General features: G+C 41.1%; 1 protein-coding gene across 1 annotated transcript; it reads left to right on the plus strand.

Annotated features, from left to right (window-relative positions):
• The first annotated feature begins 1,688 nt into the window (after nt 1-1,688).
• LOC121930882 (apolipoprotein L2-like) lies at nt 1,689-9,743 on the plus strand. Its single transcript, XM_042467845.1, is given in 3 exon segments — nt 1,689-1,755; nt 5,020-5,106; nt 7,887-9,743. A coding segment is annotated over 1 exon segment (819 nt). The 5' UTR covers nt 1,689-1,755; nt 5,020-5,106; nt 7,887-7,909; the 3' UTR covers nt 8,729-9,743.
• The last annotated feature ends 15,493 nt before the right edge of the window (nt 9,744-25,236 follow it).

The following is a 25,236-nucleotide window of genomic DNA, read 5'->3' on the forward strand; positions in this document are numbered from 1 at the left end:
TTGAACTGTTTTTAACGTATTTATTTGGTTCTGTATAATTGTATGTTATTCCTGTTGTTCACGCCCTGATTTTTAGAAGGGCGTATATAAATAAATTTATTATTATATATTATTATTAGATGTTTAATAACTCCTAATAATAAATAAAGTTGTTTCACACAAGGTAAGAGAAGGAACACAAAAATGGGAGTAAAGATAGATACTAGTTCAAGATAGATACTTGGAAGGTAAACAGCTCACCTTACATGGAGTCCCCCAAACTCTATTGCCCCTTCTTTCAGCCCCCACCAACCTAGCTTTACTCACTCCATTCATGCAAAAGTCCTCCTCCATCCCCATGTTGATGGAGAATTTCCATGAATCTCTGCAAATTTCCCTGTGGGTCCATGTCCTCTTGCTCTCCCTTTCTCTTGTCTCTCTTCCTGCAGGTTCCTCCAGAACTACTGGGAGCTTGCATGTCAGCAGAGTGATGACTTACAGTGGGTTTCAAGGGAAGCCTTAAAGAGCTATTCATGGTGCCGAGCCCTGCCTGCCAAATCAGGTTAAGCACTACAATATCTTCTTTAAAATTTTATTCAAAAACCTGGGAGGTTCCTTATCCTTCTGACACAGAAACATCAGCCATACAGAGAAATGCCATTTTGGACATGTCTTGAGCTATATGCACACCACAGATTTTATGAAATAAAATCTAAGTTAGAAAAAATGAAATGTGTCTGATTTCTGCTGCAATTTGTTTCTAGCTTTATGTACTGCTACCCAGTTCCTACACCCCATAAACCCCCATGCAGATACTCCCAAAGCTTTCCCTCCTCACACAAAGGTGGTTTTTTTTTTTCATGAATGTTTTTCCCAGCTTTTCGCTTCTTACAGGAAAAGAGATTCCAACTAAACATTAGCAAGAACTTCCTGACAAGAAGAGCTGTTCTATGGTAAAAAATGCTGCATCGGAGAGTGGTGGAGTCGCCTTCCTTGGCAGTTTTTAAACAGAGTCCAGATGGTCATTTTTGGGAGGTACTTTCATTGTGTGTTCCTGTATGGCAGAATGGGGTTGGACTGGAAGGTCCTTATCACCTCTTCTGGTTCTATCATTCTATGTTTCTACTCTTATAGAGGTTTTTTTCCATTCAAGCTCACTTGGCTTTTTCTGGTGCTTCCAAACTACTTTGGGAAAAGTGCTTTTTTTTGGGGGGGGGGGAGTATGGCCAGTGCTGATTCCACCTGAGGAACTGTAGGAATTGTAGTCATAGTCACTTTGTCTATCTTTGCTTCTGAAAAGCTTTTGTCCTGTACCTCTACCTTTTTCTAGATCCCGGCTGGATGATGCTTCATAGCACAGGACCATTGTTTTTGGTTTTTGTAAATGCAGTGACACCATTTAAAAGATTATCACTTCTTAGAGGGAAAAACAGGAGGGAGTGCCAACATAGGAGGTGAAGGCAACAAACAGGCAGAGGAAGCAGGAGCTATATGACTCATGAGTGAAGGAATTTGGACAGAAGGACTTGGAGACAATGTTAAAATCAACACAATATGTTTTGAAAGACTCTGCTCTCTAAGAAACAGTTAACTGCCATGATCTTTTGTTTTTAAGAAAAAATTGTATTTTTAAAAAGTTTAAAAAGAATAGTTAACTGACTATCTAGCTGAGATTACTTTCAGTTTCTTTATTCTGCAACTATATGCACCGGAAATCTTCTTCTCACTTCTTTGAGAAGTGCTGGAGCTGGGGTGTGGGGGATGCCTATCAGAAAGGTAAGTCCTATTATTTATTTATTCATTTATTTGTTATTGTTGTTTTTAATTCAGCCTTCAATATCCAGTAAACAGATGTTGAATTTGATTTGAGATTGAAACGGGAAAATGCTGCAAAGGGAGACAACTTAAAAGAATGGAGGACCTTAGTTAGCTAGTCAAGGGTGAAAATGAGAATGATATGGTGCTAGATTGCACCCAGTTTCAAAAACTATGAAATAAAATAAAGGCAAGCATAATAAAATTAATAAAAGATGAAAACAAGCAATAATAAAAATAATAAAATAAGATAAAACAAGCAATAATAAAAATTAATAAAAATAAAAAAGCAATAATAAAAATTATAAAATAAAAAAATAAGTATTTTTATATTTTAAAAAAATTAAAAACCCCCAAAAAACAAGGCAGACCTAAGGCCACTGACTCAGCTTTCCTCCTCCTCCTCCTCCCCTCCTCTGCCCCAATTCGCCCTTCAAGGCACCCTTCTCCTCCTCCTCCTCAAGGCTATGGAAATCCTGGGAAACTGTAGCTCTGTGGACCATTCAGCCCCTTTTTGTCAAGAGAGCTCTGGTGCCACAAGAAACTACAATTCCCAGAATCCTATAGCACTGAGCCATGCATGTTAAGGGGGGGGGTCAAACTATTTCTGCAGCCTTTTGCTACCCCAAAGCCCTTCCATTTACAAGCAAGGCAAAATGTTCTTCCTTCATCAAGCCATTGAAAACCAACCCAGTGGAGGGCTGATTGCTTCTTTCTCATTGGTCAGCTTCGGGAGAAATTGCATATACAAGTAAAGGGTTTAGGGCCTCAAAAACGATCCTGTGATAAAGAATACAAAGAATACTGACGCGGTAGACTTAAAAGATGAGGCATTTAGACTCCCAGTGAAAACATGCAAGATTTAGGCCTTTTTTTCCCTCACTGTAAACCTGGAAAGTAATGCCTTTGCAAGACAATATACCAAGTGGGCTGGCAATAGCTCTGAGTGGCAGGTCCTCCTGAAACCTGCTCTTTAGGCTATCCCAGGCAGGGAGGCGGGGAGGTGGCACACAGCCACGGGGAGGGGTGGAGCGCCTCCAGGGCCTTGCTGGGGGGAGTCCTGGGGAGGGGCCAAACCGGGGCAGACTGTGTGCCCCGCCCCAACCTGGGAAAGTCCCCCCAAGGTGGGATATGGCAACCCTACTGACACCTTCTAAGGTGTGTTTTCATGGCTGAGGATTTGAACCACTACAGTCCACGTCTCTATTTAGGTAGACCTATTCTCACGTTTCCACCTTCACAAAGGAGCTGCCACCACGCCTAAGATCCAGAATGGAGAAGGCAGAAGAGACGTAACCGGGCAGTAGCTGCCTAAATGTCACAAATTCAGCATAGTACTTTCTTTTTCCAGCAGCAGTTAACTTTGGGGCTAATATGGAGGGTTGGAGAGTTGCTCTACTCTAGATATTGCAAGGTTTGAAAAGAGCCCTGGCACTGGTCCACTCTTGTTGTGGAGGATGTGCTGCAGGGCTTCTTTTCTCCCACACACCCACCAAGCACCCTCAACAGCAGAAGTTGAAAAGAAGCTTTACTGTAAAGATCAAGCACTCCTTCAACCTGACTTAGTGTAGCAACAAAGAACAAGGGAAACAGAAAAGAAGGGAAGGGAGGAGGAAGGAAACACTGTCTAAGCAAGCACATCTTTTACTTCCCACCACACTCTGAGGCACAGAAAGGACTAGTTTTTGGCAGGGCTGCTTTCACTTCTCCCCTCTCCATTTCAACATTGCTACTATTTTTTTCTTTCACTTCTAGCCCGAAAATGAGAATTAGTGAAACAAGCGAGGGTACAGAAATCTAATTTAGAGCAGTGCCACGAGATAAAGGTTATGAGGGAAGGTGATAAAGTAGCTCCGTCAGATAAATTAAAATATCAGCATCCATTTAAAAAGGAGAGTATGGCCCTAGCCCCTGTGGTACCTCAGACATGCCTCTATTCTGCCCTTCTTTTTGTAAATACTGTATAACTCATGTATAAGTCTAGAAATTTAGTCAAAAAATTGACCCCAAAAACCTAGATGGACTTATCCACAGGTCAATGTAAATACTATACTTTAACTCTGTTAAAAAGGGTATCACAGTTACACCTGCCATAATTTTTAGGTTCTTTTGCATTGTTTTCCTTTGCTTTATCATTTAGATCCTTTGTTGCATGCCCCGCATTTGTACCCTCAACTTATCCAAGGGTCATATCAAAATCCATAATTTTGCCCCCCAAAATATGCCCTCGACTTATACATGAGGCCGACTTATAGTCAAGTATATACTGTAACTATTCAGTGTTTTCAGCCAAGCAATGTAGTCAATAGTCATGACTAGCATGTCCACTGTCAAGAGAAATGTCTTCCATTTTATGCCCCCTTTTAATCTCCTTGGTGGAAAATAATAGTTGCCTTATGAAAAGCATTTCAAAAGACTATGATTATAGTGTAGCTGAGATCTGCCAAAAAAAGAAAAACTGCCAACTAGGAGGTTATATTTCTAACTCTGATCTTACTGATTGGGGTTTTTTTCCTACTTAAAATCATGAAACTAAAATAGTTTTTCAAAGTAATTACAAATGCACTAGGAACATAAATGCACACTTTTCATGGTTTCTGTTTCACTATTGTTTTCTACCACAACCCTGTAACATTGATTTGCCTAGAAGTTGTAATAGCCCAAGCTCTCATAGTAAATTGCAAGAACCAGTAGGGATATTAGCCTGGGTCATTTTCAACATTACTCTTTACAGGTTCTCTCAGAATACTATAAAATAAGAGTACAAAGATTGAAACACGGTGGTAGGAAAGTGCAATTATAAATGTGTAGGGTTTGTATAATTGCAATAGTATAAAATGCAAATCAGATGCCCATATTTGAAAGGCTGAAATATAGTAACCTTGCTTTACTAAAGGATGAATTTGCTTTTTAAAATATGTTGTGGCAGATGGAGCTTAGAAGGCAGAGTGTTGCATTTCTATTTTATTATGTTTTAAATGTGTTTTTAAAATGGCTCTTAACTAGAAGTTTGGTTTAATTTAGTTTTAACTTTCGTATTAAGAGGTGTTTTTAGTTGTGCTCTGCTTTTAAAAAGTTATATACCACTTGGATCTCCATGCTAGGAGAAAAGCAGGATATAAATTTTTAAAATACATGTACACATATACATATGTACGTGGCTTGGAATTGATTATGTGTACCATTGAGCTACTCATAAATTTTATCTTCTTTTATGTCTAATAGCAACAAAGAACTGTTTTGTGAAGGTGCTTGAATCTCATCTGTGTTGTCTTAAAAGGAGCGCTTAGAGGTAGACAGACGGCTGAGCAGGTAAGCCTATTTCTCTTGCTCCATGTGCACACAATCGCCATCCACCATGCCTTTCAAGACTTTATCCTCAACATGCAAAGTTGACTGCTAGTGGCTGTCATGACAGTGGGGTATCTAATCACTTCCAGGTTTTAGTCTAAACTTTAAAGGAACCATATGAATCTATTTGTGGGATAGGCTTCAATTTGGATAGCTCCATTAAAGTCTGTCCTGGAGTGGATTCTCCACCATACTGACATGGAAGCCACCATTCACGGCTGGGTAGCTGCTTTGTCAGGATATCTGATTGTACAGAATCCTGCCAGTACAGTGGAATATGTAATCTTATCTTATCTATGTCCAGCAATTTATTGAGGCTTGAAGGGATATAATATAACATTAACTCAACCTGCTATCAAGTCATTCCCATGACTAGTTATAGGCCCGTTACAGACGGGCCTTTTAGTACGGAGTCGGTCCGTACTAGGGTTAGGAAGGTGCGGTGCTTCCGCAGCCCCCTAACCCTAGTACGGACTGAGTCCAGACAAAATGGTGGTACCCCATCTACATGGGGGCCACCATGACAACGTCACGCCCGCGCCACCTCTATACGGGGCAGTACAGACGTGACGTTGTCGCTCCGCGCGAAGGCGCTTAGTGCGCCCTTTGCACGGAGCAGAAAGGATCTCCGTTTCGGAGCTCCTTCCTGGTTTGCGGCGCTGCTTTGCATTGCTGGGCGCAGCCTTCAGATGGCTGCGCCCAGCAACACAAGGGAGAAAGCCCCTTTCTCCTCCTCCCCGCCGCCGCAGGGTGTCCTTGGGGCTTGAAGCCCCAAGGACACCCCTTTCCAGGCTGCGGGGAAGTGGCCTTTTGCCGCTTCCCCGCGGCCTCAGTGGCTGCCGTTCTGGCCACTGAGGCCCCGATACCCCGGGGAAAGGGGCGGGTACAGGCCGCCGCTTTTCGGCAGTCTGTAACGCACCATTGCTTTTGCTAGCTACCTGCACTCTCTCCTCCCACTGAAACCCACACATTCCTTGCTTTGCAAATTTACATTTGATGAAGAAGGAGAGCAGCTTAATTCCATTGATAGAATGGGAATGGGGAGTCCTGAAGTCACTGTCCCCCATCCTTCAAGACTTCTTTTGATTACAATTTAACAACCATAACAAATGTGTCTCTCCAAGGAATGTGCAATTTAAAAAAAATCAATGGGAGTTCCCTCTTCTGTTCAGCAATCTGATTCCAGACTTAACCGGTGAGCAATACCTTTAAGCTTTTGTTATTGTTGTGCCTTTGAGTCATTTTAGCCAAAAAGAAGGTCCTATCTCACATCCCCACCAACTACACCCAAGAAGGTGATGATACTGAAAGAAGGGCCTCTTTTGTAGTTCAAGGCCCGAGGTAGATAGGGCAATATAGGAGCTGAACAGGCCGCCCCTTTCAGTGCTGGATCAGGGCTGTGGCAAATACATGCCCCACCCCTGATCTGGTATTTCCAAGGCACAAAAAGGAGCCACTCCTTTTTGCACCATGGAAAGGGCAACTTTGCCAATATGGTGGCACCTTCTGGTGCTCCTTTTGGCGCTGCATCATCTGGATGCCATACCAAAGAAGTGCCATGATGCCACCTGCTGTGCAGTCGGGCACATGGCATGATGGTGTCATCAGGACAGCATTGAGGTATGTGTTGTATGGTGGCCACACCCCCACTCTGCCCTGAGGCTGTCATATAAGGCCGGTCTATACAGGCTGATAGATTGTCTGATAACCTGGATCTAAGCTAATAGGGGTTTGTGTAGGTCATAACCAGCACTTTGAATTATGCCCAGAAACAAACCAGCAGCCAATGGAAGTATTGGTGCAGAGGAGTTTTATGATCTCTGTAATTCTAGTTGAAATTAACAATTGGGTTTAGGTTTTAATCTCTATATTCCCCAAAGAGTCTAGCCCAAAGTTTTCAGGGATTTGCACTTCCTGAATGCTCTGCATTCGAATGCAGGGCCAGACAGGTCTAGGGGCCAAATTCATCCCACCCAGAACATGCTATGGTATGGCAATGGCACCCCCTTGAAAAAGAATCTTTTTCTTTAAAAACAAGAAAAGCAGTGAAGCTTCTGCACCTGCACTTCTCTTTTAAAACTAGGCCATCCTCCCTATGCATCTTTTTAAAAAAGGATTTTGTGCTTATTTTGCTGCCATCATGCTGTCGTTTCAGACATTTTATCTGAAATGAATCTATTGACAGTTGCATAGTTGCTAGTATATCTGGAAAGAGGAGACAGAAAGGAAGATAATGTGTATTACTTATACTGTAGCTGCTGCTATTGTGACCATTTCTTTTGACTGGAGTTAGCTTGCAGATATGCTCATGCAGTGCACTAAATTCTTTGGATTATATGCATCTCATATGCTTATTTAATTCAAAGTGTTCAGCCTTCTGCAAGGAGACTGGGTTGATCCAGGATGACAGATAGGGGTTTTGGAACTGCTAGCTTTAACTTGCACATTTGAGCATATGTACAGTATGTGCCTTTAAGTCACCTGTCAATTTATGGTGATCCTATGAATTTTATAGGGTTTTCTTAGGCAACAAATACTCAGAGATGGTATTCTCAGTTCTTTCCTCTTAAACACAGCGTTCAGTACCCAGTATTTATTGGCAGCCCTCCATCCAAGTCCTAAACAGGGCTGGCCCTACTTTGCTTTCAAGATCAGACAGGATCTGCCGCCAGGTGTTTAGGACCTACTTTTAACTTGAATACTCTTTGAAATATATATTATTTTGATTTACCACTTAACAGGAAGAAGTAGGCATCGGGAGGAAATGGAGAATAAACACTTTGCCAATTTCCAAAAAGAATATCCAGCCCACAGAGAAGAGATTCAGAAGTGCATCAGATGCCTTTATGAAATAGCAGATAAAATTGACAAGACCAATAAGGATTGCACCATCACCAATATCGTTGTCAGCTCTGCAGGAGCCACCTCTGGCATCTTGGGCACCCTGGGACTGACTCTGGCCCCATTCTCTGCTGGTATTAGTTTAATTCTGTCAGCCACTGGGATTGATTTAGGGGTAGCTGCAACAGCTACTGACATATCTGCTTCTGTGGCCAAGTATATTATTGATTCAGAGGATTTGAAAAAAGTACAGGTGTTAATGAAAGAATGTCAGGAAAGCATAAGAATTGTGATGCATGCTGATGAATTTGATTTCAGCCCTTAGGCAGAAGTTGCTAAGTTTGTGTACAAATGTTATAAAGTACGTGATGGCATCAAAAAATTCCAAGCCCATGTAAAGGCATTGAAGGTCGCTCGAGCTAATCCTGAAATAGCAGCTTTAGCCCAGCAAGCTACTGCTGCAAGAAGTGCCACCAGGGCTTCAATGGAGGGCCTTGAAGAAGTAGAAACAGCATTTAGAGGTACAGCCCTTGCAATGACCAGAGGAGGAAGAATGCTGAGGGCTGCATCAGCTGGGTTTTTTCTCCTCTATGATGCCTACAGCATTGTCCAAGCTGCTCTACATTTGACAGAGGGAGCCAAGACAGCTGTGGCAGCTGAGATCAGAGAAAGGGCTAGTAAGTTGGAAGAGGTACTGCAAGACCTTGACAAGCTGTATAAGGAGCTGAATAAGAAATACTAGACTACAGTACTAGAAGCATATTCAGGCATCCACTTCAACATATGAGGGCTAAAATAAATGTGCATTCAAACTGCTTTCCCAAGATTCTTGTGTGCCAGCTATTTTCCTGATTTTTGCTGCTCAACATGTAAGTCTAAAGATGGTACCTAAGCATGCTCAGCCTTAAAGCCTTCCTAGGATGAGGAATGGAGAGTACATTCAGAGAAGCATCTTTAGATCATAGAAGCCTTTTTTCAGACCTTTGAGATAAGTGTTGTTATGTGCTTTGAAGTCGTTTCTGACTTATTGCAATCCTAAGGCAAACAGTTCCAGGGTCTTCTTGGAAAATTTTGTTCAGAGGAGGTTTGCCATTGCCTTCCTCTGATGTTGAGACCATGGGACTTGCCCAAGGTCACCCAGTGGGTTTCACAGCCAAGCCAGGAATTGAGCCCTGTCTCCAGCATCACAGCCCAACACTCAACTCACTATGCCAATGCTGCATGCTGGAAGGGTGGGCATAAAACTTGCAAGTCTGTGTCTGGTGCCCCCTATCTTTTTGCCTATCTCACTATGAAGGAGGGGCAAGAAAGAGGGATAAGAAGTGGGGAAGGGAGAGAGAGGCAAACTCCATTCTACTGGGAAAAATACAAATGGGGAGGAATGCTGGGAGGTGCAACTTAGAAACATCTGCAAGGCTACATAATTTCCTCACCTGCCTTACAGGATGTTAATCAGTATATTATACTAGATTGTGGTGTAGAACCTTACCTAGAATTGTGCTTTCAACTAATTCTGGAAGAAAGAGCTGTATAGATACTCTCCTCTGATGCCTTAGAATTTCTGAAGGGTTTGTTTGCCTTTTTCATGTTCTGTGAAATCTTTGTGCTGTCAGTTAACCAAATGCTCTACAGTATTTCCTTTCACTCATTTTTCCCCATATATGTTGTAAAAAAATTGCTGGATGCATAAATAAAAATGGAAAATAAACATGAGAGCACTGTTAAATCTCAGTTTCTTATGAAAGCAAATAAACTGAAATTCCAATAGTATAATTTTGTCTAATCCCTGCTTGAAACGGAGTGTCTGTGGCTAATTAATCTGGGAATCTGTAAAGTGAATTTCTTGAAAGATAAATTTTTTAAAAATTCCATTTTAAAAATGGATATTAGAGTAGCATCCTAATTGGTTCGTCCCCTCTGGAGTAGACTCACTGCCTTAGTTGCTGAACAGCAAGTTATCACTTTAGTAAATGCAACTGATTCAGTGGGTCTACTTTACTTGGGACTAACAATAGGTTTCAGACTTTTCGGCATGAAAGAGAAAAATTAGTGGATAGAGAGAATGTCTAACTTAGGGGTTATTCAGATGGTGAAAATAATCCAGGTAGAATCTGGGTTGAATCTTTGTTGTTCACATACATTTTCAATGCATGCAATTAAATTTGGTGGGGTGTCAAAAAACCCCTCTTAACCCAGGATAATCTACCTTGGATTTTTTCCCCAATTTTTTCTAGAAGATTCACATTCTCAGCTGTGTGGATAACCGATGCAAATACACCAGGGATAAGCCAGGATAAAACTGCCTACCTTGAACATGTTTTGAGTATATCCACATCATTGACTCTATTTTAGTGCCAACACGTGTGAGCAACTGAACTTGTAGAGGTGCATATAAATGTGGTCCCATAGTGTGAAAAACAAATCTGGAATGTGTGAATGAGATGATTCGCATAGTCGCACTAAAAAAACAACTTTGTAATGACCACCCTACAAACACATATTGAAAGATCCTCCCTGTGAAGCATATTTGCACAAGGTGCTGAGAGACCAGAAACACTAGAGAAGGATGAATCAGACAGAGGGGAAAACAAAGGTTCAGCCTCCCTTTCATCCCATGAAACAATATGTGCATGGTTCAAAATCTACATAAGTTAAACATGCCCCTGCAGCAACTGCACATCCACACACCAACTGTGCATTTGGCGAGTGTGTGAAGCAGCTGTACATATGTACAGATTTGTGCACAAAGAACTACTTTTGTAGTTCTGTAATTTTACAAAGTCTTTAGCCTTCTCTGCCAGAGAGTGCTGGTGCCTCACAAAACTACAAATCCCTGGATTCTGTAAAAATGGAGCCTTGTTAGCTAAAGTGGTGTCCAACTGCATTATTTCAATAGTGTAGATGCCTCAGAGAAAGAAAGAAGTTGGAGCAAAAGCTTTTGGCTACATCTGCACTGGAGAAATAATCCAGGTTGACACCACTTTAACTGCTATGGCTCAATGCTATGGGATTTTGGGAAGTGTAGTTTTATGAGACATTTAGCTTTCTCTGTCAGAGACTTCTGAGGCCACAACTACCATTTTCAGAATTCCATAGTATTGATCTATGAAAGTTAAAATGGTGTCAACCTAGATTATTTCTGCAGTGCTGGTGCAGCCTTCGTCCTCCTGAAGAAGCTCATGCTACAACTTCTTCCTCTCAGTCTCAAAAAGTGCTACAAAATCCCTTTGTACAGTGATATTCCAGACTAACAGCTATGTTTCTGAATTCTGACAAATAAAGCTGCTTTTTACAAAGTATTTTTATGCCTGCTGAGTCCCCACTCTTTTCCTCATCCTCTTTCTAGCTGAAACATTGGGAGCCTGGTGAAGGAGGGCTGGAGAAGCACAGATTTTCAGTATCCGGTTGCAACAGTATGTCTGTATTAAAGAATGCAACAAATCTTAAAGTGGGGGGAAAGTGGGAATTTATTCTGTCTAATCCTACTGCAGCTGTGTCTGCCCTGGTAGTACAGTGGTTAAATGCCAAAATCGCAGCTACAAGGTTGAGAGTTGGATCCCAGGAAGGGCTCCAAGGTCCACTTAGAGTTCTATCTTTTGTAGGTAGCTAAAATAAGTACCCAGCTTGTTGGGGGCAATTGGCGTATAGAATGTGAACTGCTTAGGGAGTGCTAGTTCACTGATAAGTGGTATAGAAATATACTTGCTATTGCTACCTGCCTAAGTATAGGTAAGGTGAGAAGCACCTATATCCTTGGAAGCTGGATGTATCTGTAACCTAGGCCCTTTTTTTTTTAATTGTTTTAAGAATAGAAAGTAATTTTTTGGTTAAAAATGTGATTTAAAATTTTAAACTCCATATGATGATGTTTAAATCTTTGATTTGTATCAACCTTGTCTCTTGACACCACTTTAACTGCCATGGCACAGTCAAGTGGGACTGTGGTGGGCAGCAGAGATGTAACATGGAAAATTCTACCTAAACATTATAGGAAGATTGACACGATGCTTTCCTATTCAACAGCAGCTCCAGATCCAAGCCTGTGTATATCATTACAGCCTAATTTTAGGATGAAGGAATCAGGTGGTTGTGTTGGCCCACCTTGACTTTCTTACTGGAACATCTCTGGGCAATAGCCAAGGGATACTATTAGCCTGCACTGTTTGGTTGTTGGTAGCTGTGTGAGATTGGGAGGGGAAACATTTATATCCACTATCCACACCTTTTAACAAAGGTGAATTCCACATACTGTGGGTTTATTTCCTTAATAATGTTCCCTCTTTCTCAATAGAGGTATAGTGTCTAGATCAAGGGAAGCAATAGTGCCACTCTTCTGCTTTGGTCAGGCCTCACTTGGAATTCTGTCTCTCGCTTGGAGCATGTCCAAAGGAGGGTGAAAGCTCTGGAAACCATGACCTATCAGGAGAGACTTAGGGAGCTGGGTATGTTTAGCCTGCAGAAAAGAAAGTTAAGAGGTAATATGATAGTCCTGTTTAAATATTTGAAGGATGTCAGTAACCCTCTACATTCAATGCTGCCCCACAGACTCCTTGTCTGAATCCAAGCTCTCAGACAGATAATGTTTCTGGAGGCCAAAAGTGTATAAAAATATAAACAAATCTTTATTTACAGAAGTCTAATATAACACAACAGATCATTTTTACTCTCACACATGTTCCTATTAAACTAACCATGCAACATAAACTCCCCTCTCTCAATCCAATCCTAGTTTGATGCCACTTAACCCTTTTCTAACTACACTCTACTCAAACCCTAAGTGAACTAACCCAGTTCATCTGAACACCCAACTATCGTTCACCAACTACCATTTACCAGCCTTATGCAAATCTCCTCAGACATTCAACCCACTAGCATTCATTCCAACATTCCATGCTCTCCATCCAACAACTCCTTATTTTATGTATTCTAATATACAGTCAATAAATCAAACAACATTTTCAGATTACAAATCCATGACACAAATCCTAAAGCAACTATTGCAGCATGTTCCCTGAGTACAGATAAAGTGTGCTGTGAAATGTTTATAAAATTTGTGGAGGCACAAATGTGCATACCCACACACATATCACATCCCATGATACAAGGGTTTGAAATTAATGACTTTTACTGGAAAGCTGGAGTGCTATTTTTGGTAACTCCAAATATAGCATTAGATTGCTTTCAGTTTCTTTATTTCTTTGTCTATATAAACAACCAGAAATTATCATCAGCACCCAACTATTCATAGACAACTGATGGAAACCCTTTGGGCTTGTGAAAGACAGAGAAGGTAAGTAAGTTGGGTTTTGTTTTAATTTTAAATTGGCCTTTTCAGCTCACTAGCCAAATACACAACCAACCGTTGTGGTGTTTGTCTCATTATTGTAAAATAGAAACAAGTGTATGGAAACAGCCTAATAATTTGAGCTATTTGCCCAGAGGAAAGGATACAGGGAGGGACTTTTTATTGTAAAAGTGGGAAAGGAAAGAAATCTAGGAAGGGAGGTGTAACAGTAAAATGCATAAGATAAAGGCTGTTGCAACTCTAACATTCTATGATGCCTAGATTTTGAATGATGTGAAAGCAGTAATTAGAAAAAAGCATTTTCCTGATCTCCTTAGATAATATTAGAACTTGTGTTCACCAAAAAACATTTATGTTACAGGATTCATTAGTCATTATTGTTGGCATTATTCAACAAGGTGTGCTATACTGAAGGCAACATTGGATGGAGAAGCAGGTTTTGAAAAGGCTTGGTTGTCCAGCCAACCAGCCAAAGGTGAACTTGCAAGTGCCATGAGTAGGGCTACCAGGTGAAATAAGGTTTAAGATACCTATCCATTTAATGGTTGCATAGAAGAGGGAATTTCAGCAGATGTTGTTTGTATGAAAAGCAACCCTTGCTGAAATTCTCTCTTCTACACAAACATTAACGGGGCAGGAGTCCCATCCCTTTTTTCACATGGCAACCCTAGCTACAAGAGATGGAGGGACTGTCAACTACAGCATCCTACATCCATAGCACAATGCAATAGCACTTATTTTGCATACAGAATGTCTCAGGATTTCCAGCCCAGGTCATGCTCCAGAAGAGTTCTTCCTGAAACCCTGCAGAGTCACTGCTAGTTACTGATATAGGAGAAAAAAAATATAATGAACAAAATGAGTCCATGATTTGACTGTCCTTCATTTCAATGGGGTAGGTTTACCTGTTTTCTTTCTTCACACCCATCAGCAGCAGTCTGTGATGTGACATCGATGCAAGCCAAGAACAGACATGGATAAATCCACCTAAGTTATAGAAGGATAATTTGACATGGTGCTTCCATTTTCAGCAGCAGATGTATATCTGGGGCAACATATGTAATTACATCCTGGTCTTAGAATGAATGAATCAGGCAGTTGAGCTGGTCCATCTCCAGATTTCTCACTGGGAAGCCCTTGGGCTGCAGTCATGAGCTACTATTAGCCTACACTGACTTGGCTGTTAGTGGCTGTCAGAAGATTATGGGGAATGAAGGTCAGAGATTTCTACATTCACCTTGAAGGCAAAGTCACTATGCTGTTTTCCCCACCAAACATTTGTTTGCTTTCCCCACTCATCCCAGATCTGCTTGGCATCTCCTTTGTCATTCTGGCATCAAGGAAAGGCCTTCTGTTTTCTCAGCTTTTTCACAGTAGCAGCTAGCAGCTTCCAGTGTCAATGGGGTTGTATTTTGGAGATAGGGTTTGATTCCCTGGGTAATTGTGTTGTTGTTTTTTTAATGCTCAGGCTGAAACCATGAAATCCACTGGTGACCTTGGGCAAGACACATGCTCTCAACCTCAGGGAAAGGCAAACCTCATCTGAACAAATCTTGCCATGAAAACCCCATGATAAGTTTACCTTAGGGTCACCATAAGTCAGAAAGACTTGAAGGCACATAGCAGAAATAACAAACCCTGGGTAGTTTTTTTTCAATGCTCAGGTTGTGGTTTATCTACCTCATTGACACTGAAGATCTGAAATACCTGTTCATTGTTTTCAAGTGGGTTTTAATATGTTACTACATCGAACTTTACCAGTCTAAATAGCTTCTCTGTTTTTTTATTTTTAAATTAAGCCACCTTGGAACATACTACTGAATAACATGGTAAAATATGAGTAATAGAAAGAGTCCTGTTATCTAAATTAGGTATTAGTCTCACAGGTATTTTTTGACAATGACAGCTACTCCAACAAAAATACATACAATTCTCCCCCCTCTCCAAAAAAATATTGGTTTAACTTCCTCCTTATATTTTGGATTTTTTCTTTTCCAGGTTGAACTACATCTTAACTTGAGAAGAGAGATTTTTTAGTGTCATTCAATTGCTCCAAGACACACTCCAAAATGCCTTTGGAGAATGGCAGAATCTAGGTTAGTCTCTGATGTTCTAAACAGCCTCTCTCACCTCTTATTATGTAGGAAATTACAGACTTGTTGTTTTTTTAATCCTCCCCAGATGAAGATTTCACACTTCTCAAACCTACAGAAATCTGAGAAATCCACTGTCACTTCCCACCTACACCTTCTCCCTTGTCTTGTACAAAGGCTAGCATAATCTGGCCTCCTGTTATGCAGTTACAATGTTGTAAGTCAAGCGTACCACCTCATAACTATTTGGTGTTCACTTTTACAATTGTAGAACCATTGCTGTGACTGCAAATGCCCATTAAACCCACCTTAAAGTTCAGGCTGCTGTACTGAGGACTGGGATGTTGAAGTATGGTGTGAGGGATTGCTGAAGGGGTCCTTGCTTCTGTTTGTCACATTGCCACTCACTGCCAGAAAAGGGCTGGATTGATCATCCTTCAGTACCTCACTTGGCAGCACAGCAGAACCTGACCCTTCAGTACTGTCACCTGGATTTTAAGGCAGATTTGGGGGGATTTCTACCAAGTGATGGAGTGTAGTCACAGAATCATGGCGACATGTCTCCTGTAAGATCTCAGCCTAACTTTAAAAATGAAAACCTGGAACCAAGGTCAGAAAATGGACAAACAGACACTGGGGTGGCACATGTAGAATCTGAGTAAAAACCCAAACCAGAGGGTATGGCAACCTTGCAAAAGCCTAGCCAGCAAGGCTAATAGTCAGGGATGCAGGGAGCAGTAAGACAATGATATCAGAAGGGTTCCTCATGCCTGCATTAAAAGCTAGCTTATCATTTATAGCATTATAGCTCATTCAGGCTTCTTTGTAAGAAATATGCTGCACCTCTTCCCCCCTAATTTGCTGAATATCCTTAGATCCCCTGCAAATGAACTCAAATCTTAATAAGCACTTAACATTAGTCATTACTTGCAGGCCCAGCGCTGAGCACTACACTGAGTATATTTCTACACATATAAAGAGGCATAGGACTTGAAATTTTTGAAAATTAAAAGTTAATCTGTTGTTGTTGTTGTTGTTGGCTAGCCAATGGGGCCTAGTAACATCTGGTGAGAAGGTTGAGCTTGAGACATAGCTTGGATCCAGCAGCATCTAGCATTTCACCTGAACAATACAAAATGAACTATTTGCAACAGTCCTTTTTGGAACACCTGTTTGACTACCTGAGAGAAAGAGATGTTGTTGAGACCTCCTTTGGTGGGCCCAAAGGAGAGAGAGAAAAGATTTCTACCCTTTCTGTCCTTGTAGCCCCCAGTATATATAGAAACAATGTAGTTGATTCAACAATATGTCAACACCCAACTCAACCAGCTAATTATTAATTTTTTAAAAATTGAATACAAAGTATTTTTGGATTAGTGTAATGTGCTCTACGTGGCGCTGTCTTTGAAAAATGTTTTGACTGTTGCAAAGAGCTGCAGTCAAACGGCAAACCATCACTGGCTACCAGGTGCACACAACCTCCTTGCTACAATTAGATGTCACTCTATTTTCACGCACAATTTAATATCCTAGAAAACTTTATATGGCATGAGTCCAAGTTATCTGAAGGACTGTATTCTCCCATATGAGCCTGCTCATGCTTTGAGATTCTCTATGGAGGGTCTTCTCTGTCCTACCATGCTTCACAAGTACGTTTGGTGGGAACACAGGAGAGGGCCTTCTTGGTGGCTCCTCCCAGGCACCAGAGCACTCTTTTGAGCCTGGCACTCCCCCTGCAATCATTTCATAGGCAGGTGATGAAAACTGTTTTCTTTTGAATGGTCACACTTTTAACTGATTTAATTCTATTGTTACTTTAATTATATTTTTAATTTTTGTATGATATGAATTTTTAAAGTGTGACTTGACTTCAGGGTGACTAGAAGGTGCACATCACACACACACACACACGTTTTAACCTTTGTGAACTGACAGCTTCTCCCAGCTTAAAACACTTCATATGTACTGGAGGAAAAATGAAATGCACAGATATAGGATGGGGGACACCTGGCTGAATGAAAATACATGTGAAAGGGATCTAGAAGTCCAAGTAGACCACAAGTTGAACATGAGTCAACAGTGCGATGTGGCAGCTAAACAGGCAAATGTAATTTTAGGTTGCATCAATAAAAGTATAGTGTCTAGATCAAGGGAAGTAATAGTGCCACTCTATTCTGCTTTGGTCAGACCCCACCTGAAATACTGTGTCCAGTTCTGGGCACTACAATTTAAAAAGGATGTTGAGAAACTGGAGTGTGTCCAAAGGAGGGTGACTAAAATGGTGAAGGGTCTGGAAACCATGCCTTATGAGGAAAGACTTAGGGAGCTGGGGTTGTTTGGCCTGGAGAAGAGAAGGTTAAGAGGTGATATGATAGCCCTGTTGAAATATTTGAAGGGATGTCATATTGAGGAGGGAGCAAGCTTGTTTTCTGCTGCTCCAGAGACTAGAACACAGAGCAATGGATGCAAGCTACAGGAAAAGAGATTCCACCTCAACATTAGGAAGAACTTCCTGACAGTAAGGGCTGTCCAACACTGGAACAAACTCCCTCGGAGTGTAGTGGAGTCTCCTTCCTTAGAGGTCTTCAAACAGAGGCTGGATGGTCATCTGGCGGGGATGCTTTGATTGAGAATTCCTGCATGGCAGGATTGGACTGGATGGTCTTTGTGGTCTCTTCCAACTCTACGATTCTATGATTTTATGATTCTATGATTTACCATGGCAGTTGTGGTCTAATACAATTGGAAATCACTGATGTTCAAACTATAGACTAATATATATAATTCCTGAAGCATATTCAGGAGCATTTGTCCCAAGTTCATGCATCTAAGGAGTTCAAACATATATCACCAGAAAATGGTTAAAGGATTTAAGTGTATCTAAGGTGACCAGTGGAACTGGAGTGTTGTTGTTTTGCAAAAGCTATTGTGTTTAAAGCTCATATGGCAGCATCAACCAAATTTCTCATAGGGATAAAACCAAACTTATCAGAATGTATAAATTGATGCACAAAAACACTGAGTCTATTTGTAATTAAAGTCCGCCCTCCCCATACACGGGGGATCCATTCCAGACTCCCCCCCCCACATATGGGGGAAAGCGCGTATGCTCAAGCCCCATAGAAAGAAATGGGGGTGTGTGTTTGCGGCATCGCGCAGGGTGCACAGTGTGGGTACCTGCCCCATTATTTCTGCCATGACTTGCCTTTCACATAAGTTCAAAGCCATGGAAAGCAAATCTGCCTATGACGAGGGCCAACTGTATAGCCATAAATTATTTTAAGATCTCAATTTAAGAGTGTAATCATGTTTGTCAAGTTTTAACTCTGAATTATCCACAGACTTGGGTATAGTTACAATCTGAACAAGCTTCCAAGATTTGGAGATTATATCTCCTTTAATTATATTGTTATAAATGACTTGAGGGCACACAAAAACAACTTATTTGAATGTGGAAGTACCTTCAAGCTGAATTTCTTGTAAAAGTTGGTAGTAAAGCCATCATATCTAGGTACCTTTTCATTTTGTTGACTTGCAGATGGCTGAAAATATATGAAAATAAGGTCATAAAGTAGGGAAGGCTGAATAGAAGCAGACCAAGGAAAGGAAAGCTTTTATCTGCCTTGGTTACCTCCATCTTTTTTCAAACTGTCCTGTGCAAGACCCAGGGTGGATTTAAATGCTTCTCTGTCTTTTATTTTGTTCGTACTGTGATATTATCAACAATGCAATCTTATACATGCCTATTCAGAAGTAAGCCCCACATAATTCCATGGGACTTACTTGCAGGTAAAGACACACAAAATTGCAGTTTAAGAACATCTTCCATAAGAGGTGCTTGGATAACATAACTCCTTCTGTTGGTGACAATATGCACCTTGAAAGATTATTTTTTTAAAAAAAAAAGTTGGTCTTCTCCAGGGAGCATGGAAATGGCTTGGAAACTGTTGCTCACTGGCCCATACAAACATTTGAATTGTGTTTGATTTATAACAGAAACAGAGAGAATGGCCCTTTAGAAGAAGAAGATAATGAAACATTTGCCAGATTTTGGGCAGTATTTTCTGAGAACAGAGAAGAGACCGAGAAGAACATCTGTTCCTTTCGGGAAGAGATTGAAAGAGCCATTCCATGACTTCGTGAAACTGCAGACAGCACTAACATAACCAATAAGGGTCTTGCGGCCTCCGAAACTCTGTCTGGTGTGCTAAATGCCACTTCCTGCATTTTGGGCATTGTGGGAGTTGCCTTAACCCCTGTTACAATAAGCACAGGTTTAACCCTAGCAGCCACTGGGATTGCCTTAGCAACGGTGGCAGCAGCAACTCGTGACTTTAATAGTAGATATGAAGTGTTTAATTCGAAGAAAAAGAAAAAGGCACATGAACTGGTGAAGAATTGTGCAAGGAGTGTGAAGAATAGCAAAAGTTGAAAGGTTTGGGGTCCAGTTTTTTTCAAGAAACAGAAGATATGATGGATAAAATAATTGATTCCGATATAGCTGATCAAGCTTCCAATGTGTGCAAAGCTGTGAAGAATAAAGCTACAAAGAAGATCTCACTACATGTGACGAAAGTGAAAGACGAATTAAAAGAAATTCCCTTTGCAAAGAGCACAGGAGGCAGAGTGATGCGTGGCTTTCTGACTTTGACAGAAGAGGTATTTAACATTGAGGAGAACATCAAACTTTTGATTAATTGAACTGAGACAGAATCAGCTGCTGAGATCAAAGAAATGGCTGATAAATTAGAAGAGATGTTGCTAAAATGGGACGAGGTCAGCGAGAAACTGAAAGAACAGAAGCCCTAACCCACACTAGCAGATATGCAGCCACTCTCTCCTTTGGTATTTTTTCCCTAAAGATGAACATGCTGTCTCTGGGTGTGTTTAACTTAAAATAAGTAGCTTTGTTTAGAACTATTAAAACATATCTGTGTGTTTTAAATATCAATACAGTACAACTTAACACTGTGAATTTTTGTTAGTTCATGCTCTCACAAACAAGCCTCAGACGAATGCTGTTTTTTCTTGCAATGAAGTGCTTTGATTGACAATGACAACAGTGTCTATAAACATCAGATCCTAAGCATGGCAACCTTTAAGACATTCTATATGAACATCTAAGTATCACACTCACCCACTTCAAAGGAGTCAGGTTTGCTCAGATGGCAGGCACATTCAGGCAAACATGGTTGACAAGTGGCACTAACTTTTCTGAAATGTCTTCCCTAAAAAGGTTTGTCATCTTTTCTTTTCTTTTTTGCCCAGAAAATCCTTATACTTCACCATGTTGGCACTTTTATTTGATGTTGTCCAGGTATTCTGGCTTTTAGCCGTGGTTTTATGCTGCTATTTTATGCTGCTCTGTTTATGAATCTATTGTTCTATTGTACAATACTAATTTCTCAATAATTTTAAGAGCTAATAAACATTTTACATAAGCAAATAATGCTATGATGAGAAGTGATGGGATGACAGTAGAAAGAATGACTATATTGCATGCTCCTTTGAAATATTAAAATGAACTTATTCAAAATCAGGTATGAAACCTTTCTTAGACTATTATTGGTTAACTACTGGTGATGATTTTGTGAACAGCAGTCTCTTCTCAAGAAAAGAATGAAGATATGGAATGCTGTAGAAAGAACTTTGTTTTGACGCAATGTGATAGAAGATGTGAAGAAAGACAGAAATTACTACCAGGTCACTGTTCTTACCAGCAAAGAGTACTTCTGCAAAGTTCAATTAGCTTTACTGTCAATTAACTTAAATTAATTTGATTGTTTTAGTACAAACCATGTTTCTAGCTGGTGATTACAGCTCTCTTTCACCTGGAAAGGCGTGTGCATTGCTTACATGCAGGTAAAAGAAATGAAACCCCTAAATCTCAGTTCCACCACAAACTTGAAGAAACAAAAATCCCTTGACAGATGGCCCTAACAATCCAAACTACCATGAAGATCCTGTATTCTGAAAACCTAGAGATACATCCAAATTCTTCAGGATAGTTGTCCATTCTCATAGATTAACACAGTTGGAAAAGACCACAAGGGCCATCTAGCCCAACCCCTGCCATGCAGGAATACAGTCAAAGTATTCCTGACAGATGACCATCCAGCCTGTTTAAAAACTTTCCAAGCAGGAGACTTCTCCACTCTCTCTTGAACAGCTCTTGTCAGAATGTTCTTCTTAAAGTTAGGTAGAATCTCTTTTCCTGCAATTTGAATCCATTGCTCTGAGTCCTAGTCTCTGAGGAAGCAGGAAACCTTCTCTTCAGCAGGCTTAACATATCCAGTTCCCCCAAGACATTTCTCATAGGACAGTTTCCAGACCTTTCACCATTTTGGTTGCCTTCCTCTGGACATGCTCCAGCTTGTCAATATCCTTCTTGAATTGCGGTGCCCAGAACTGGGCACAGTATTCCAGGTGAGGTCTGACCAAAGCAGAATAAAGTAGCACTATTACTTCCTTCAGTCTCACACTATATTACTATTGATGTAGCCTAGGATAATATTGGCTTTTTAGCTGCTGTATTACACTGTTGACTCATGTTCAGCTTGTGTTCTCCTAAGACTCCTAGGTTCTTTTCATATTTGGTGGCAAGCCAGGTGTCATATATCATATATCTGAACCTTTCTCCCCCCTCCACCCCACTTAAGTGTACTACCGTACATTTCTCCGTTGAAATTCATTTGGTTACTTTTGGCCTAGCTCTCTAGTCTGTTAAGGTTAGATGCAAGTCTGCTGTCCCTGTTGATTTACCACTATCAAGGAGGCCAATGTGAGTCTTTTGTGGTTTTTGTAAATACCAACCCCTGTAACCACTGGTTAAAATAAAGCTGATTGGCAGACTAATGTATTTTATTAAGTAGCTGCAACTAAAATCAATTAAAAATACTGGGGAGAGAGGAGTTGTTGGCAGAAACTCATGTCATTCCTCACCATTGACTATGTTGCCTAGGGCTGATGGGAGTCCAAAGAACATTGGAATGGCCACAAGTTGCCCACTCTTGTAGATCTACTCTTATAGATGTACGATTAGGTTCAATACAGATTCCCATAACATGGAAGTTCTTGACCACATGTTTGTATAGACAAGTTGAGATGGACCATAAATTGTAAAGAGTTCTGCACTTAAGGCCCTCAGTATCAAAGTTGCTAAGCACCATTCTCCAGGGGGGAGGGGGGGAAATCACATTTGTTGAGTTCTTTCCACACATCTCTGTACAAAATATCACTCAATTTGCCCTGTGGGCACTGGAACAAAATTCAATATGGGCAAAAAAGCTGGAGACAGCAATTTTAAAGACAGGCAAATGTTCATGGATCAATGAAGAATACTGCTGTTGCTCTTGCCACCACCTCCATCCCAACCCTCCAAAATCTGGGAATTAAGACAAGGAGATTTAAGATTTTCTGCTCAAAGGATGCTAGGCCTCTCAGGGAGCTGCCAGTTACTTACTGTGCACTTAATCAACTCCTTAAGGTATTTATGGAAACCATATGCCTTCCATGTGAATACAGATGAACCAGGAGATATGGAAGCAGAAGAGTGCAGATGCTTTTAGCACTCCATCAAGCTCTATAAAGTTCTTAGAGCAGTGATGGTGAACCTTTTAGAGGCCAAGTGCCCAAACTGCAACCCAAAACCCACTTATTTATTGCAAAGTGCTGTGCCCCTCTGGCTTTCTAGTAACAAACTCTGGCAAACTCTCTCCTGGGGCGACAGCACATGTGCCCACAGAGACAGCTGAGTGCCACCTCTGGCACGTGTGCCATAGGTTCACCATCACTGTCTTAGAGCATAGACAGTGTGTATTGTGCCATATTTGTGTCAAATGCATTAACTACCCTAGGGGTAGGTGGGGTGTGCTTGTGGAATGTAAGAAGAGGGGTGAGGTAAGCAATAAAATTAAATCCAATTTGGTCGACACCACTTTCTCCACAAGTTGGTTGCATTTCTATAGAAAGGAAAGGGATTAATGCCTTATTTTGGAACAACATGTGGAGGACCTGGTACAGATTAATGCTTTGGAATCTTGCAAAAAATGTTGTAGGTGCTACCACAAAGGGACTACCATGAAGGGGGTTACATGTTCCCCAGTTGGCTGCCATGTCAAATAAAGCCAGTCACAAAATGACTTTTTCACAGCAAAGCTAAGGCTAAAAGGCAAATAATTTGCCCAAGATGTTGAACACAGGCCAGAGTCTGGTGATGAGCCCTCAGCATACACCCATTCATTTGAATGCATGGTTTTTTTCAGGATCACGCAAATTCTACCAGAGTTAGAAGTGACTGCAAGGACTATTAAGTCTACCCACTGCCATGCGGGAATCCACAGCTAAAACACTTCTGTGACTGTTTTCATTCTACACTTTCAGTACATAAAATCTGCTTCCTCCACTTCACTAAGATCCATTTATTGACATCACTCATTTATCTTTTGGGATCAAGCCCTCTGCATCCTAATCCCATTATCTCCAGTTTCTCCTTCTATTCCACTGCGTTCCTCCCTCACTGCTTCCTCCCATTACTAATTCACCAGTTGTCCTAAGGCTGTCCCCATAATTCCCCTTACCAGCCAGAGGGAATTGAATCTGTCCTTTCTATCTTTTCTGGGGAGCAGCCACAACAGTTTTATAGAGATAGCAGATAACAGGAAGCCAATGCTTCACTTCAGACACTCCTATCCATCTGGAAGGAATGGTATAATAGAATACATCAAGTATTAGTTGGGCACTTTGCAGGCATATGGGAAAGTTTCAACGGGCAGCACATTACTTACTCTGGTGCAGCGGTTAAAACCATGAACTAGCAAACTATAGTTCAGATCACTGCTCAGCCACAAACACTGAGCTTTGGGCTCTTTTCACATGAGTAGAACTATTAAGTAAGGTTTCATACCCAACACCCTGATAATGAGATCCAGGATGTATGAGGGCTCCTATAGTGGCAGTGTTTGATGTCTGGCTGTTTTCAGAATATGGACAAGTCACTTTTTGGGATAACTCCCTGAATCACCCAGAATACATGGCCACTGAAATCTGAGAATGGCCTGATACAGACAGGCCAAAATAAAGCTGCTTCGAGTCACTTTGGAGGTATGCTGTTTCAATGATACATGTGTCCTAAGAGTCCAGAAGTTGCACCAAAGCCATGCTCCAGTCCTAAGGACTGGAGTGCAGCTTTGGTGCAGCTTCCAGACTCTTAGGACACATGCATCATTGAAACACCACACCTCCAAAGTGACCTGAAGCAGCATTCTTTTGCCCTGTCTGTATAGGGCCTAAAACTGGCAAAAAAAAAAACAACCCCAAAAACCTCAATGCACTTCTGAGCTGTATCAACAGAAGTATAGTGTCTAGCTCAAGGGAAGGCGTATTGCCACTCAGTGGGGCTACTTCTGGGCCCCACTGTTCAAAACGTGTACCAACAAGCTGGAAAATGTCCAGAAAAGGGGAACCAAAATGACCAAAGGTCTAGAAACTAAGCCTTACAAGGAATGACTTAGGGAGATGGGTATGTTTAGCTTGGTGAAGAGAAGTTCAAGAGGTGGTGACGATAGCTATCTTTAAATATCTCAAGGGATGTCATGTACAATCATAGAATCATAGCGTTGGAAGAGACCACAAGAGCAATCCAGTCCAACCCTTCTGCCATGCAGGAACTCTCAATCAAAACATCCCCAACAGATGGCCATCCAGTCTCTGTTTAAAGACCTCCAAGGGGGGAGACTCCACCACTCTCCAAGGGAGTGTGTTCCACCGTCAAAAAGCCCTGTCAGGAAGTTCCTCCTAATGATGAGGTGCAATCTCTTTTCCTGTAACTTGCTCCATGTCCTAGTCTCTGGA

Source organism: Sceloporus undulatus, chromosome 5 (genome assembly GCF_019175285.1).
Source record: "Sceloporus undulatus isolate JIND9_A2432 ecotype Alabama chromosome 5, SceUnd_v1.1, whole genome shotgun sequence".
Classification (NCBI taxonomy): domain Eukaryota; kingdom Metazoa; phylum Chordata; class Lepidosauria; order Squamata; family Phrynosomatidae; genus Sceloporus; species Sceloporus undulatus.